The sequence below is a fragment of the Rhipicephalus sanguineus genome, unplaced genomic scaffold, assembly GCF_013339695.2.
Source record: "Rhipicephalus sanguineus isolate Rsan-2018 unplaced genomic scaffold, BIME_Rsan_1.4 Seq314, whole genome shotgun sequence".
NCBI lineage: Eukaryota > Metazoa > Arthropoda > Arachnida > Ixodida > Ixodidae > Rhipicephalus > Rhipicephalus sanguineus.
The window spans coordinates 17,459-35,953 of record NW_023614999.1 but is presented as its reverse complement, the minus strand read 5'-3'; the positions used below and the strand labels follow the sequence as shown (position 1 = coordinate 35,953).

The 18,495-nt window shown below is 42.2% G+C and overlaps 1 protein-coding gene across 1 annotated transcript; it reads right to left on the bottom strand.

Moving 5' to 3' along the window:
- Window positions 1-1,819: 1,819 nt before the first annotated feature.
- Window positions 1,820-18,252, bottom strand: LOC119377007 (uncharacterized; the record flags this gene model as incomplete). The annotated part of the gene is made up of 4 exons (XM_049411523.1): window positions 18,089-18,252; window positions 4,080-4,191; window positions 3,684-3,809; window positions 1,820-1,900 (listed from the first exon to the last, which is right to left on the bottom strand). Coding segments are annotated over exons 1-4 (483 nt in total), but the record flags the coding sequence as incomplete, so codon positions are not given.
- Window positions 18,253-18,495: the final 243 nt, after the last annotated feature.

Below are 18,495 nucleotides of genomic sequence, written 5' to 3'. Positions count from 1 at the left end.
ATTCATTGAAGATGCATTCGTCACCTGGATTTGACAACATCAGTGCCATATTTCTTAAAAACACCTCTTTGTAAAGCTCTATTGTATTAACTACAATTTTCCAGCAATCACTCAACACATCTCTTCCACTCGTATGGAAAACAGGAAAAGTTATTCCTTTACACAAACCTGAAATCAAAACATCAGCTACAAATTATTGTCCCATATCATTAACCAGTACCTGCTGTAAATTATTAGAACATATCATTTTTTACTAACCTGATGAATTTTCTTGAATCAAACTGATTTTTTACACCTTCACAACACGAATTTCGCAAAACCTTATCTTGTGAATCTCAGTTATTGTCTTTCACTCACAAACTACACCAGATACTTGGCCGTTCTTCCCTTGCGGAATGCATTGTTTTAGACTTTTCAAAGGCATTTTAAAAAGTAAGCCATAGACTTTTGCTTCAAAAGGTAAGCATACTAAACGTTAACCGTAACCTTCTAAAATTGATTGAAAAAACGGCAGGAAGTGGAAGATGGAAGCTGCGATGAAAACATCCGTAAACAGGGGGTGGGTGCTCGAGCCGACGTTCGGCTCGAGCACCCACCCCCTGTTTACGGCTTTTTTAAAAATTGATTGAGCCGTTCCTTGTTAATCGTTCAGTCCGGAGTACCACAAGGCGTGGTTCTGGGACCTTTTTATTCCTTATTTATAATAACGAATTAACTTCAGCAATAACTTCCAGTATACACTTGTTTGCCGAAGACTGTGTAATTTTCAAAGAAATAACTACCACACAAGATATAACTACTCTTCACGCCGATCTTGACATCTGCAACTGGTGTCAACTGTGGTGAATGCAGCTTAACATAACCCATGTAAATTTATGAGAATATCTATTATCAAATAGCTATCTGCCTGTGCACCATCTGAGTATCATTTCTTTAGAAACTACCAATTCATATAAACACTTAGGTGTACATATAACATCTAACCTAATATGGAACAAACGTAATGAGTACATAACTAATCAAGCCAACCGTTTCCTTGGTTATTTGCGCCTTGGTTATTTGCTCCTAGTGGCGGGCGCTAGTTCGATATGAAACTGAAGTGGAAGTTTCGTGCCCAGATGAACGACTGTACTTAAAGTCTTCCACAAGTTCCCACTAATGTGCTCTCCCTCATCAACACCACTGTTCAGCTATCAACCATAAATTTCGCAATGATTTGAGGAATGGGCACTCAAAACTGGTGTTCAGCCACCAGCCATGAAAGCTAATTTTCATAAGTTGTGCTCGTGCTGGTCGCACAGCACACAGTACAAGTTGCACATGGAAGTACACAGGCTGTCATCGAAATATGCGCCTAAACAGTGTACTGTCAGTGACAGTGGTCATAAGACTACTGTATTGTCACTCGTGGTGTCTCTGCAAGATGATCTTTGAACTGGAGTTCTCGTCTACTCACACTGCGCTTATTGACTACATACATGCTTTTTAACTGCAGCTCGAGTCTGAACATGACTTTGTTCAAAATCTCTTGAATGAACTGTACTACACTGACTTCGTTTTTTAAGAATGCACCACTTTGCATGCACTTTTCTAATTAGGCTTATTTCTAATTTGACATCTACTGTCCTGGTAGATGATAATCAGCTTCCAAACGTCATCAGGCTATCAAGCAGTGATCGCTGTGGCATACAGTAGTATGTGGCGACATGCGCCATGTAGTCTTTCAGAGAATACCATACGTACTTTGCAATTATTTGCTTTGATATATGATGAAAACTTGTAAATTTTTGTGCAGCTCATATTTTAAAAGATTTAAAACTTTAAAAAGCTTACCGAGCGCAACTATAAGCGTACAAACCGGAAGGTTGTCAAGGAAATCGGCTGTGATATCAGTAGATGCCTGAAACAAGAAATAATGTAGCAGTGGCTTAAATTGATCACAAATAACATTTCAATTATTGAAACATTAGTATTCATGATGTTAGTTCCGTTGAAGCACATTTGCTGTATAGGTCTGTTGGTGTCTAGACAAAGAAACCTGGCTAGTGAAATGAAACTTCAGACTAATCTTATACTTTTTAGTAATATAGGATTATTTTTATGATTTATGTATCGGTGTTTACTTTTACAGCGTAAGAATTCATGCGAGAGGAGCTGCTTGGCTATTAGGTCCCTATTTTTTTTCTGGATCTGTGCGTGCACGCTCGAAGTGCAAAATAATCTAGGAGTCAGAAAGCATATTAGTAAAACTATCCTGGAAGGTTTATAACAAGACAGCATGGTGATTATGACTGAACTGGAGTTCGAAAATTTTCGAAAGCTTCGTTCTGAAAATTCAGCTTCCTGAAACTAATAACGCACAATATTTAGCCGATAGTTCCACTGCCATAACAAACGAAATATATTCCGGTATCACTGTGTTTTAAGTTTATGGCGTTTATAGCAGCATAATAAAAATGTGAGGCACAGACAGTAGAATGGTATGCACATACAGTGGTAAAATACCTCCATGTCTGTTCAAGATGCACAGCACAGAGCTGGAGGAGCAGGCATCTATGAGACTGTCAAAGAGTGATTCAGGATGATTATTACAAGTACTGAGTACGTAACAGTCTAGTTCAATGTTATGCAGTTCCTGTGGTATCACACGGAGGAAAACTGCACAACAGATGTTTGCACCTACGAAGCTGCACACGTGGCTGGTCGAGCATGATAAAAGGGCTAGGTTGATGGCGCTGCTGCTGATCAGTGCAGCCATGGGTGTCCAGAGGGGGATGTAAAGGGGGGGGGCAGCTGCACCCCCTTAAAATTCCGACTAATATTTTTCTATGCAGGAGCAATAACCTACACACCTCGATAAGCACACTCAGGTCCCTCAAATTTGTGTGAAGTGGCCTTAATTATTGCCAGCCAACTTTATACGTTACACACTATTGACTAGTGCTTTGCGAATAAACAAACACTCGTCAAAGTTGCAACGAAAAAAAGAATTTGTGACGTTTCGAGAGTTTCTTTATTCGCAGGAAATGTATCCCGCTTCCCAAACGGTGTTCCGTCGAACCCTGGACTATTGACTAATCTTGCCGGTCATGACACGGAAGTGAACGAAAGACTCTGCCGATGCACCCTCTGCAAAACGCTCTGCGGACGCCCTTGAATTCAGTGTAGCCATTCGCAGTGAAATGCGTCCTTTAAAGCACATCCCCCTCAGCAATTTACATGAATGAGGGCCTAGTGCACTACTACGCAACTTGAATTAAACATGTGCAACTACGTAGTTACATGCATTACTTTTTCCGTGATCAAACGACACCAAAAATGTCACTATCTGGGGCAACTTACTAGCACTAGCACGGTTCAGGGGTTCAATAGTTTACTCCCATGTCGCACTCCCAGTTTTAATTCTGTTACGAGCTAGATATCTTTTTATTATTAATTGTGATAGCTGCAATATGAACACCAGCATAAGCTCATGGTTCCTGCTTGGCCAAACGCTTTGAAGAGCTGCCTATTAGCCTGCATCCCCAGCTAATAAACTTCTTAGCAATGTTTGACCTACGCAGTAAAATCGGAGAATGACCACTCACCAATCAATGACTGCCAACATTGCACCCCAGTAACTGACTAAACCGTGCACAAATGCGACTCACATGCAACCCGTGTTTGTTAACCGTGCCTTTCACCTCATGCACTTGTGTAATTTGACTGAGGTCATCCTTGAAATAAGTGACTATTAGGGGTATTAGTACTACTGTTCCAGCATCACTCTTTCCGAGGCTCATTTCTGCTTGACTTATCTTCAATATCCACTCTAGAAGAGCGTCAGTGCACTTAGTTGGGCCAGTTGGTTCTACATGTCGATGAAGTGGATGCGCTTGAAAGACGAGGACGAAGAAGAGACGGGACACACAGTGCGCAACTTAGAACTTGTTTATTGGAAGAAAAGGGTTGCGTCACTGCTTAAGTAACGTGCTTAAGTGTATATAAGTGACGCAACCCCTTTTTTCCAATAAACAAGTTGTAAGTTGCGCACTGTGTGTCCCGTCTCTTCTTCGTCCTCATTTTTCAAGCGCATCCACTTCATCTAGAAGAGCGTCATTTCCAGTGTTTGACCGAAAGAATGAAGTCAGCAGCAGCGCAACATCACTTGGCACGTTACTTAATTTTTCATCAAGTCGCACCCCTGTAAGTCTGAAAAAATTCAACACATCATCAAATGCAATTGATGTAACCACAGGCGATTCTTACAAATAGGGTAACGGAGAGCTGGTCGCATTAGTATATCACTAGAAATAATACATGCACAAACATGAGCCTGTTGTATTTTTGTTTTAGCACATGCGAACCATCTGCCTGCATAAACACATGGTTTTTCTAGATCGTGTTAAGCAAATTGAATGCTTGAAAGTTTAGTTACATGTCAATACTTGAGCATGTTACAAATGTCTTTTCTCTTCTCTCATCTGCACTTTTACAAGTAGTCAGCTTCCTATATGAAAGCCATTTCCATTCGAAGATCACTGAACAACTGATGAGCTACAGAACAGGTTTACAAATAACTTATGGGCTTGCTCAACTTATATTCTCGTATTATATAGTCTCAAAATCCTCACCCTATGCCCTTAAGCTTCCAAATTCATTATACATCAAGCATGTTTTAGTTAAGTTACATAGCCATATTGATATATGTACATCAGTTTGCATGCACCACATCAGGATGCTAATTTTACAGCGAAAGCTGTTATGAGATCGCAACAAGGGCCGTTTATGGCGCCGTAGTTGTCCGCCGCCACCACCGCCGCCGGTGTTCGTAACCACTATCGCTCGAAATGAGAAACAAAAACTGAAATAAGATAATATATCCGAAATGGAACGAGGTTCGAACATGGGCCCTCTGCGTGGGAGCCCGGTGTTCTACCTCAGAGCCATGCCGGTGCTTGAGAATGCTTTGCAAAATGACCCTTTACAGGCTTGATGTCGGGAAGGAACCACATACATATGTAATGCAGTGTGATAGAATAGTAAAATAACAGCCAGGAGTCACACAACGCAAATTCTGTAACCATGGCGTCACACACGCGAATTGCGCAACGAGAGCGTTGTTGAATGCTTCCAACCCATTACAAAAGGATATGCCATTAATTCTTCATCGTCATCAGCCACAGCATCAACAAAGTGAACATAATATCTTACAGGTATTTAGCGGGTACCGCGGTATTTAGTGGGTACCGCCCCATGACGAAAAATTGCATAGCGGCTGCTCCCCTTCTTCACAAAAATTATGATTCATAGCGTAGTGGGTTCCTCGCAGTGCACTTCTATTGGTTGCCAAGGAAGCCCTTAAGGTTCCCATGATCCATTTTCTCAGGGTCTCAAGAAAGTTAATTCCCTCTCTCTCAATACTTTCCTTCGTTAACGTATGTTATGAAGCGTGTGGGAGAGTTCAATAACGACCGGGCGTCACACAATGCGAATTACGTAACTAGTGGGTCTTTTAAAGCTTCCAATCCATTACAAAGGGCTCAGCCATAATTCGTCATCGTCATCAACCGGCGCATCAACAAAGTGCACATGATGCCTTACAGATGGAACCTCGCTTTTCCGCAGAATGACGAATAATGTCGTGTCGGGTGGTTCCCAACTTCACAAAAATTATGATTTGAGGCGTAGTGGGTACGTTGCCAGTTAACTTGCCTCATGAGTAATTATAACGGGCTCTAGAAATGCCGCTCTTCCAGATTTCACTCTGACTGTGCTGCGCTATCCGCGCAGACCTGGCGTTTTTTTGCCCTTTGTATGTTTTCCATCGTAAAGTCTTGTGTGCACAAAATGTTGCTTATATACTCTCTGGAACATCTGAAATTCTGCAGTTTACCGTAAAATCCTGAGCAAGCGCCCCCTTCCCCTTTTTCGCAGACTTGAAATATGCGCCAATGACCGAGTGAGCGCACCCCCCTTCCCCCATCCCCCTCCAGCCTTTTTTTTTCCAACCTGTTCTCTGCTACAGAATCCTGCAGCAGCGTTTATCAGGAACCCACGCTCTGAGTCTTCAGATAAGAACAATTTCCTAGTAGTCGTATAGCGTGGTGCCTCGGGGTTGCATTCCGAGTTGTCAACATTGTCACAGCATTTGTATTTTCCTCCTTGTCCTAGCATGAAATTCAACACGAGAGACTCCCTCTGGTTCAGTGAAAACAGTAAACGCGTGCGTATTTAATAAAACATGTCATTAGAAGCACGGGTGTGCAGTCTTCTTAGCGGCTCTTCCCCGCCACATTGTATTTTGGTCCGCAATGGAGCAAGGGCCACCCTCCAAATCTTATCCGATTATCTTGCACCGTAAGTGGGTCACTTGCTCAGGATTTTTACGGTATATGTACTGCAGCCTCTGTATAGTTCCTGCTGTAGTGTAAATCAATATACTTTTGCACTCTTTTCTTTCCTCCTTTGAAATAATATTTGCGATATGCAAAATTGAGGTGCTTCTTTTTGTAGCTGTTTTGTACTTGTAGTTCCTTAAGCTGTAGCTATCTACAATTAAAACTTTCACGAAATAACTTTACGAATTTCCCTGTCTAACGAAGAAATTACCATTACCCAGCAGGTACCCATAGTGGTCAATGTTGTCATCAACCCGAATTAATGAAAGTAACTTGACAACTTGGCACGAAATCCGACTTAGTTAAGCTTCTTTTTTTGTAATAAATGAGGAAAAAAGAGTAACATCTTTAGAATCATCCCACAGATCTGGTTTTCTTCGAGAATGCACTCTAAAGCTACCACAGTGAAATATTTAGGCACTTTAGTAACAATATTTTATTTTTAGGAGGCTGCATGCAGTGCATGTCCATGCACAGAACAAACTCAACAGTCGGCAGCGCAATTACGTACCAGATGACGCTAGGGGTGGCAGCGGTGTATTGCCCCTGTTAATGGTCCAACAAGATCACTACGGTTGCTTTCATTATTTCATACTTTATGAGACAGAAGGCACTGAGTGTCTTATCATAACTCTCTTGCTCAGCTGGCTTACACAATCACTGCATCTATTCTCAACATCTTTGCATATCGGCATCCTTTCATAGATTCACGTGTCCGTCTACCTGGCCTGTATCATCTAGATGTGGGAGGCTTACGTTCGGGCAATGCTAATGAATTTTACACATGCAGAGGCGTGAGCTGGCGGCAAATGCATTGTCATGGTAGCTTCTAGGAGTCACTATGTTGCAATTTTAGATTTCGAAGAACTGAAAAAAATCGCTTGATTATACGAAATAATTCGAGTGTGCATGCATGGTTACCGTTCCGTTAAATTGAGATCTAGCTGTATGTTAATGAAAGCTAGAAGCTCACAGTGTATCTATGAACATGAACAGGGAAAGTAGTACAGAGGACCTGACAAGTCCGCCGCGGTGGTATAGCGGTTACGGTGCTCGGCTGCTGACCCGAAGGTCGCGGGTTCGATCCCGGCCGCGGCGGTCGCATTTCGATGGAAGCGAAATGGTAGAGGCCCGTGTACTTAGATTTAGGTGCACGTTAAAGAACACCAGATGGTGGAAATTTCCGGAGCCCTCCACTACGGCGTCTCTCATAATCATATCGTGGTTTTGGGACGTTAAACCCCAGATATTATTATTATTATTAGAGGACCTGACATTGCTGACTTAAATAGTATGGTAGTCACTGCTCCATAGGGACTTTGTAGATTTTCTGTGTGCATCTCCAAAACAATCACAGACCTAAAACCAAATAAGTTCCTGTGGGTACTACACTAGCACTCAGTAAGGCACAGAAGTAGAGGATGAAAGGCAATGACACTTCTGCTAAAATTGATAGCGACATTTTGAAATACATTTTTTTTGCTCAGCTTGTTATTTTCTTGGTGCTCCTGGCACAGCAGTCAACTGCAACAATCAATTATGAAGACGCTCCCCAGCACTGCCACAACTTCTCAATTTACTTTTGTTTAACGTAAGAAACCAGTTTAGCTTACGTTTTCTGCTGGTACATTACACTTACAATATTATTGAAACTCCGTAATAGTTCGCTGAAATGTATACCTGTGGAAATGGCCAAGAAGATGTTCCTTCTTTAACAGTAATGGCCACATCTGCTTTATCTCTTTCGCTCAGTGCGCTGGATCGGAAGAATTTATATCTGCTCTGATGAGAGGGTAGCATTCTCCCATTGCCTTCCTCTGGAGGGGGATGTCCTCTTCACAGGGCGCTTTTGATGCTTGCTGTGCCAAAACTTGCTTTGCCGATTATATCTGATCGGGCAATAATGCGACAGTAGATGGCTGTCAATCAGTGCAGCCATAAGAAGAATGTGAGGTTTTCTTATCTTTGCGGAAACAGAGAGCGCCTCTGAAAGACGCTTCGAGCCCCTTCGTGTGTTTTCAATTCGTGTCTCAATTTTGTAGGCAAGGCCTACTGAAGAGACCGGGCTTGACCCAGAAGCAGGACGCTTGCGGCCTGAATGTCCAACGAGACGGAATGTACGAGACTGAATGTCCAATAGTGCACATTCAGTCTCGTTGGTCATGCAGTCTCTGTTGGACATTGAGTCTCGTTGGACATTCCGTCCCGGTCACAAATTTCGCTTTCCCGTTTTCGCTTTCCCGATATATATATATATATATATATATATATATATATATATATATATATATATATATATATATATATATATATATATACAGAGAGAGAGAGAAATAGAAAGCACAAAGACACGAGGGAATAAAATAAGGACACAAGACGCAAGAAAGAAGTATTTAAAATCAGAAAAACATTTAAAAAACTCCCTTTTGCACCCGTTTGCTCGTGTTCGTATAACTTGATGCCTTTGCAACAAATCGAGTTGAAAGCTTCCGCTTTTCATGCCTTTGTTATGTGCGTCCTCCCTAAAAATATATACCTGTAACTTTAGCACAGTTTAACAATTATGCAAAACCAAATAGCCCGGTACCTCACCTTGTTGAGTAATCGATTAGCTTTCAGTTTTTTCGCCGTAATCCGTTAGCTTTTTTTTTAGGTAATTGTAATCGCTGACGTTCTTTCACTGTAATGCGTACAAGTCAGTTCCCGACCCAGTTTTTTTTTCACTTTAGCTTCACAGCACTAATATAGGCGTCATTGGAAGAGTAATAGAAAAGCTCGTGTTCAGGGCGTTTCTGAAAAGTCGTCAAATGATTTTAAACATCATAAAAACGGTTTTATTGTCGCCAACGATTATCTGTATGCTATGTGTTGTAATGAAAAATTATTCACGTGAAGCACTTTGCAAAACGCGAGCAAGATTGGCTACTTCGGCAATAAGCTCAGAAAAAATGAGCAGTTCGCAGCGGATGGCCTGATGCTCTCTTGACCGGCCCGGTGCAGCGGAGCTGTAGGTCACCGCTCATTGCACGTCACTCTAATGTGATGTGACGTCACTAAAACTTTCGTTACGCTTCCTACACAGTGACGTCGGTGTCAGTCGCGCTAGCGATGGGTCTGGATCGCGAGAATGAGCATTTATACAGACTTTGGAAGTGAATTGAAATATATTCTAAACGGTTGTTGCGTGCAATACTTCGTGGTGAGCGTCCTTGCTTACATAGGAAGCCTACAGCAGGCTTTTTATAGCCTCAAATTTGGTGACACCACCTCTTTAACGGCATGGTCTTTCCTAGACCGGCCTCTAGTTCTCTTGTAGCCGAAATGCCATGACATGTTTCCATCAAGGTAGTCAAAACTAAAACTGATATCCCACATTCAGCATGCTTCATAATCATTTCGTGGTTCTGGCGTATAAAACCCAAGAATTTAATTTTAAAGGAAAATTTCCTCCCTAGCTTCTTCGAGCCGCATTCTTTAAGAGGAAAGAAGAAATGTTCTAGGGGATCGTAGAAAGCCAACAATCAAGCCAAGGAAAGCATAGGTACGTTATTTGTTGATATTTTTTAGCTGTAGTGTAATGAATATTACCTAAATTTAAAGGACTTAAATGGCACGAAAAAGCACACTTTCTTACGGTGGGATTCGAACCCACAACTTTCGCATTACGCATCAAAAGCTCTAACAATTAAGCTACGACGGAGGGCGCTCCCTCGTCCACTTTGTTGGGTTGTTCTTGAGCTTGATCCCTGGGAGTGTTAGCAAGCGCAAATCGTCGCCGTAATTATAAGGTTGCGGGTTCGGATCCCACCGATAGAAAGGGTACTTTTTCGTCTACATGGATGCCTTTGAATATGGGTTATAATTATTACGTTGCAGTTAAAAAAGCCACATATATAGTCCCCAATGTTTTATTTGCATTAATTGGCTGTTGGTTTTCTAACAAATAACTGGGTCCCTCGAACTATATTGTTCTTTCGCACTTTCATAGCAAGGGCTTCGTCCTGCCTCGTGATGCTTTCTGGCAAAAATAGTATTTCACATTCGCCGCCTTAGCTACGAGTGGCGCTGGTAACACTCTCAGGGACTAAACGCACATAGTTACCACACAAAGTGGACGAAGGAGCGCCCTCTCTCGTAATTTTTTAAGGGGCTGTGATGTCCGATTTATGACAGAGATAAACAGAAACAGCAAAGTATGCAAACAAACAAAATAAAGCAATAAAGTAACATATTCAACATACATATGAAAACTAAAAATACAAAATAGAAATAAAACTAACAAAACTTGAAATTATGATAAATGCAGTAAAGCGAATACGGAAACGAAAATACGACGCCCGATGCCACAGACAGTCAATATTTGCAAAACACAAAAAAAATGCGATCTTGCGTTAGGCTATCTTAACCCAATGAATCAGATGTCTGAGAAATTTCAAACAAGGGCACGTTCATCTCTTCTAAATTAGACCTTCCGTCTCGTTGGACATTCAGTCTCGTTGGACATTCAGTCTCGATGGACATTCCGTCTCGGTTGGACATTCCGTCTCGCTGGACATTCAGTCTCGCCGGTCACGTGACCCATTGGACATTCAGTGTCGTTGGACATTCAGGCTCTGAATCGAAGCAGGATCACCAAGTGACCTCGGGTACTTGCTGACAGCATGGTTCGCAATGCACTTGATTTATTTTGCTGATCGCCGGTCCTTTACTCTTAGGCACGCAGCAGCTATCAATCTTACTACTTCCTGCCTTTGTGGTGACTTAAGAGTTTCAGCACTGTTCAACGCGTCTATCACATCATGGCTGAGGCTTTTCCACGGAAGTCCAACTTTCGAAACAAAAGGTAGAGCCATGTCGGTGCTACCTGATTCGACTTTATTGACGTCTGGAAAACACAAAGCATTGTCTTCAAATATTCTTAGGACCAATATAGACCACAGCAGCACTATATCTGGTATAGAAAGTGTACCTTAAATTACTGCGTGCTTTTTCTATAAAAGTAGCAATGTTTCAATACACTTGCCTGAAATCCACTCTCCGTTGCACACCGTAAATTTGTGGGTGCCACTCTCGGCACTCTACACCGGGCAGCTGAATGCTTCTTCATCTACCTCTGTTCCGTCTAGTAGATAGACCTGCAAGCAGCAGAGTTCACATTTTTTATATTTGGCACAGATATGAAATGCACATAATAGTGCTTGCCATATTCAGACACCCTATGGAGAGGCGACCACAAGCTTTTTTTATCTTGCTCGAAAAATAATAAATGTACAGACGTGAGAGTGAAAATAAAACCATTTGCATCTGCAGCCAAATATTCTGCATCATGTTTACTATTCATTGCTAGAGTTTTACGCGGCAAAAGCCAATATGATTATGAAGCACGGCATAATGAAGGGCTCCAGATAATTTCGACCACCTGGGGTTTCTGGCCGGATTCCAGGGGCGGCACCAGAATTTTTGTACGGGGGGGGGCATCCACGACAAGTGAGTTCCTTCAGGGGTGCAGGGAGACTGGGAACGTATGAATTGCGTGTTTAACTATGCTTGCTATTTTGGGGGGCAAAGGGAGGGGCAGGCGGAAATTTGGGGGGGGGGGGGGGGGCTCCAGCCCCCCGTACCCCCCACTGGCGCCGCCCCGGCCGGGTTCGCAACCTGCATCTTCAGGTCAGAAGCCAAGTACTGTTACCCTAAGCTGCCGCCACTGCTCATAAAGTTTATTCTTTTCCCCCGTATGCCGAAGGTATAATATATAAATAAAACTAACATGAACACAAAATACATTTAATAGGACTAATCACATTGGACATTGAAGGCTTGTTAAGATGAAAATGCATTATGAGTCATTAGCACTACCTCAAGATATATTTACCAACCTGAATGTTGTCACTGCGACACATATCAAATTCCACTGCTTTCCTTTTGAGAGCATCAAGAGTGCTCACAACCGCAAGTGTTTTTATGGTTTTGTCACGGCTCCATATCTTCGCAATCATCTGAAATAAAAAAAGAAGATGTATGGTCGCTTGTTTAGGAATGCAAAAAAGCCCCCTGGTTGACAAGACGGACATACAGTTAAAGCAGCACTAAATTTCCCAGCAAAAATGAAAATAGATAAAAGAATTCTGCAATACCTGCAAAAGGTGGAGAATTAACGGAGTGAAAGTGAGACACCTAGCCAAATCATAGCTACAAAGGAGGACCATACAAGTTCCCTCAAGGTGAAACTTCATATCTGAGACAACGATCTTCTGTTCTGGGACTCACACCAAGAACCACCTGCTTTCTGAAGTAGACACTCCATCACCTGAACTAAGTGGCTTGTAATGGCAGCATGAAGTCGCACTTACCAAAGACCTTACAGCAAAACTCAAAGGTTAGAGAAAGAAATTCTGTAGAAATTTATGCGGGAAAAAAAGGTAGATGACTCTGCAATAGGTTGGAAAGGAGGGCTGGTTGGTTGGGCTGGGTAGTGGAAAATTTGCGCACACCACACGAAGACACAACGAAAAAGTTCAAAAGGCCCAGTGCAGACTAACTGACCTTTATTCCATTAGAAAACACATATATACATTACCGACAAGCACCGCTTAATCCTGCGCATGAGCAACATGCACTGTATATTCCTTTGCATAAAAACGATAAAACCATTGACAGCTAGAACCGATACGCTATCCCATCTTATCGAGCAAGTTGATTTCATCTTCATTCAATGCGATACACGGATGACTAACACGCGCATCTTGAAGTCCGGAGATATTCCAAGCTTCTATAATCTCTCGTTGTTTGATTAGGGTGAACATACAAAACAGAAGTATGATTACACAATGGACTACAGGACTTCAATGAACAACACGCACAATGCAATGCTAATTGCATGTCCAGCCTTCTCTACAAGTTAGTTAAGTGTTCTTTTAACGTTACATTTAAGCATCAGCCGGTCTGACCTACATAGCGCTGGCCACATTTGAATGAGATCTTGTAAAGAATGTTTCTTTTGCAATCCTCAACCTGGTGATCAGGACGCTTCGAACACTTCTTAATGATACTTTTAGGCTTGTCTTCGTACAGCTTATTTACAACAAGGCAAACACTCCCTACTTTGTTTCTTGCGAAGAAAACTACACTCACACCATACTTAGTGGCAACCTGCTTAAGCTCATGGGAAAAACCATGCATGTAGGAGATCACAATTTTGTTAGCGTCTTGGCTTGTTTGCACCCCTTTCTCCTCAAATTGTTCTTCAATAGCATTTCGCTTGCAGTTAGAAGAACCGAGTGAATGTGGTTTTCTCGGCAAGAAACAAAGTACGGGCTGGTTGCCCTGCTGTAAATAATCTGTACGACGACAAGCCTAATGCTCGTATCACTAAGAAGTGTTCGAAGCGTCCTGATCACCAGATTGTAGATTGCAAAAGAAACATAGTTTACAAGATCCCATTCAAATGTGGCGAGTGCTATGTAGGCCAGACCAGTCGATGCTTAACTGTAAGGTTAAAAGAACACTTGACCAACCCGAAGGGAAGGCCGGACACGCATTTAGCACTACATTGTGCACGTTGTTCATTGAAGTCGTCAAGGCCATCGTGTAATCAAACTGCTTTTTTGAATGTTCACCTCAATCAGACAACGAGACATAGTAGAAGCTTGGCACATCTCCAGACTTCAAGACGCTTGTTTTAGTCATCCGTCCATAGCAATGAATGAAGACGAAATTAACTTGCTAAACAATATGCAGTAGTGTATCGGTTCTGTTAATGATTTTATCGTTTTTATGTAAAAGAATATATGGTGCATGTTGCTCATGCCCAGTGATTATGAGGTGCTTGTCAGAAATGTATACATGAGCTTTCTTATCGAATAAAGGTCATTTGTTAGTCTGTGCTGGTCCTCGTGAACTTTTTTCATTGTGTCTTTGTGTGGTGTGCACAAATTTTCCACTATGTAGATTAATCTGTTTTACCTTGTGTTTCTACATCACCACATCGCAAATTTTTCAGCTGCGAAGCTTTATCGTAGAGGAACCCACATGAATTTCCTTCGTAGCAATTTGTTAAGGCTGTATAAATGTTCTCTTGACAAATAAATAATAAACTAGCTGCTTTCTATTCAAACTAAGTGCACTGTGGCATTACAGCAGAACTCGAATGCCTTACTCAATGTGCCTGCAGCTACACCAATAGAGCTGCACTGCCAAAACGCTGTTGTGTTCTACATATCACATACCTTCGTAACCTTCCCAAGCCTATTCACTCCCATTTACTTCAACTAAAATAACACTGAAGTTAGCACACTTCCTGATTTACATGATATTGTTGTCGTTAAGGTTAAATCAACAATTTTCTTTTACAGCGCTTGTCCAGTGGTGCTCCTTCACATATATTTATATCTCTTGTGATGTAACAATGCTTGCTGACAATCCCGCCGCTCCTAATTATGTTAGCAATTAACCCAACCCTTAATTTATAGATTTTTATTGTGCTTGATGAAAATATTGTCTGGGTCAAAGGAGTAGCCAGAAATATTTGCTGATGGGCGGTGTTTAAGTACCCTTTATGTATGTGCATGCATGTGTTTGTGTGCGTGTATATATACACATTCTCGGAGGGAGGGGCTGAACCCTCTCCATTGCAATACCAGCGGTCTGGGTCATGCAATATTAAAATATAGTGTTGCCCCAGTTACAGTTTTCCTTAAATTAAATTGTAACTTTCTGGATTGCACACTATATAGATTTGGTGTAGTGTTACTTTTAAACAACTGCAGGAACAAACGAGGTGCTATAGCTGTTGTACTCTACCGGCATTGTCGACGTCATTTTACAAAAAAAACTGCTGGGAAGTCTGACAAAGTCATTGCTTATTCTGTTTTCACACGGGCACCTCGTACTTTGATAAGCCTCGTACAAGTGTGAGGTCTGGAGCCTGATGACAAGGCGACTTTAGAGTTTGTATGGTTCATCTGCATGGAAGTCCTTCAACTGAGTGACAGGCAACAACAGTTCTTCCGCATCGAGCTCTATTGACTTGTACAGTCTAAAATCTGAAAGAAAGGTAGGTGCAGTTTTTCGCACAAGAAATAATGGAGTTCCTTCATGGCCACGTTCGACGACTATATGCAGCAGCTTCCCAAAGTTGAGGTTGTACTGGTCTCCACCAAGCACGACATAACAGCGTGGCTTGTAATGTGTGCCACACACAATCACTGATGAAGCGCTCAAGAGAAGTTGAAGCTCACATTTCAAGCTGCTTTGGATAATGCTCTGCGAGTTTCTGTCCCAACTGGCGATCTGAGAGGCAGGACTCAAGTTACTGAACTGTACAGGGCTCCCACAAAGACCATCCTTTAGCAAGTATGACTGGAACAACTGGTGCTTTTGTGCTAGTGATTTTGTGACGTTTATGATGTTGCCAGACGCCCTGATGCAACGCTTCAAGTAACTGTGTTTACTTTCAAATCGAAGGGACCGCACCTTCACAAGTGGCGCGAACTGCCTAGTTAGCTCAGGGTAATGAGATAAATAATGGTGCTTTGGGCGGAGTGCAACTGTAGCAAACAACCTTCTTCTATTATAAATATAATCGCTTATTAGAAGGCTCAGGTGTGACAGCTGATCACCAAATATAGAAGCAGCCATGACAAGCTCAACAATTTCTTGGAGGTTCAGGAGAAGGCGCCACATTTCGTTGCCTGTATCCATCACCTTGTCACCAACTATCAAAGGAAAGAGTAATAGAAGTGTTCAATTTTGCATTGCCTGACCTCCAAGCCTTGTGCCCTTTCAATTCACTAGTGCTGGCTTGTTGTTTTGGTGACAGGGATTGTGCTTAAATTTCGACTCTATGGTTATATTTAGGTGCGGGTAGGGAAACCCATTCAATGACTTCACAGAGTGCTTGATCATTAACGCAAGGTCATAGTCCACAACACCTTCAAAATGTCATGTCCAAGGCATGGGGGAATGCCAGGAAGGCAAACATGAAACATGGAGAGCTTGTTGAATGGAGAGTCCTGCTTCACACCCATAAAACCAGCGTCGTTTTCGTTTGCACGAGCGACTGCCTGAGTGTAGAATGAAACAGTTCTTAGCTTTGCTGGCTTGTCATCTTTGAAGCCTTCCATTATTAAACTTAGCGCAAAATAACAAGCACAGAGTGAAGTGGTAATAACACTCTGTGCGTGTTATTTTGCGCTAAGTTTAATAATGGAATATTACCAACTCGCCCAGCAAAACGTCCTTTTGAAGCCTTGCATTGTTGTCGTGCAGAATCGACAGATATAAAAGACTCTGCTGAAGTTCTCATTAAAACCACCCATAGAATGGCTTCCTAGGTTGTCACCACATATGGAAGCAAGCTGTCCAATGTAATGACGGCCATCAACCATGACACCCCCTTCAAGGTCTTGCAAGTCACTGATGAGTCGCTCAAAGACCTTGCTGCAACCGAAGTGCTTGAAATCTGCCTCGCGGCACAATAGGACTAACTGCTGAGAATGAACAACAGTCCTTACGTAAGACGGTAGATTTCCAAACGTGAGGTAGGCACCCAGCATTTTGAATGTTCCACGAGCAGACCCAAGAGGGTTAACAATTTCAAATGCATCCTGGTACAGAATAATTTGAACAACATTGCCATTTGAAGTCCTACGATTCTGAAAAGCACGGCCATCTGCGAACTCACGACACACTCCATCGCTGTTTATCTCCGCATTAAAGGACATTTGCAGCATAATATCAGGCTGAGACAGCAAGGAATAAAGCGTCTGCTTCACTGGCACGTAACTGTAATGTCGCATCTCGTTTTTTGAGTCTAATTCCAGGAATACTTGAACTGACCTGTTGTGATTAAGCTTCTCTGTATAATACAGATTCCTCGTATAGCTTGAGCGGAGGGCACCATTGTAGGACGATGCTGTAGACAGTGAATTGTTCTCAAACGAATGTTCTATTTCCCAGGCAACCTCCTCTGGTGACCTTGAAAGGTTTAACTTCATCTTCAAATCTGACTTCCGCTGCTCTTGCGAGATACTGTGCAGTCTCTTAATGTCCTCAACAATATTCTGCACAGTTGAGCTAGGAATCAGATGCTTTGACTCAAGCTTCAGGGTAAATGTTGCTACATTTTCAAGAAAGGAGTCATGGCTAGAAATGCTAGGCTCAGAGTCTAAAACATCACAAGGTAGGTCAGCCTCCAGTGTGGACTCTCCGGGAAGCATGGATTGCCCATCAGTGTTGTTGCTTCAACAAGGAACTGCTGCGAATTTCTTTTCAGCGATATGTGCTGCATCTACTTCGTTGATTTTCTCCTTGCGGTGCTGGGGAAATGGCTTTTCAGTGAAGCCCATATCCTCAGCTTGCTACGACATCCATCATTTGGGCAACATACCGAAGTTAGCACCCCTTCCATGAGATGTTCCTTAAGGTGCTGCATTAAAGCTGTTTCACTGCTCATTTCTTTCCCACAGCCCTCAACAGAGCATAGCCTGGCTGAAGCTTGGAGCAAGGTCTGGGTACGGGCTAGTTGGTATTCCATTTTTTAAAATTGTGATCACAGCGCAAGGTAAGACACGAGACAGAGAGGAACGAAGAATCGTTGCTCGTTGCTTCGTTGCACTCTGTCTCGTGTCTTACCTTGCGCTGTGATCACAATTTTAAAAAATGAAGCTTGGAAGCTGCCTGGTTTGTAAGGTGGTGCTAGAGAATGACACCTTGTTATATGGCTTCGCATGGAGCTGTAGTTTTTGAAGGCAGCCTCACTGCCAGCAATGCCACATGGTACACCTCTTGATGACCCATCATGGTACGAGGTGTGCTTGAAAAAAGCTTCCAATGATGAGAAAACTTTGTTGCACTTCTTGCAGTGGTGTCTCATCTGTCATAAAGAGGGGTTGGGACATTTTTAACATGATTAGTAGATTGAAGCTATCTATGTCATACATGTTATTAAAATTTTTCGGTTTAATAGGGTGCATTCATTACCAATATTGGTCTTGCCGATTTATATGTACCCTATGAGTAAACAATTACTAAAAAGTAACACAAAGTTCATAATAGGTGCATTCGTTTCACCTGCACTTTGTGAACGGTTTTGTGGTGGTGCTGCACCCCAGCATTC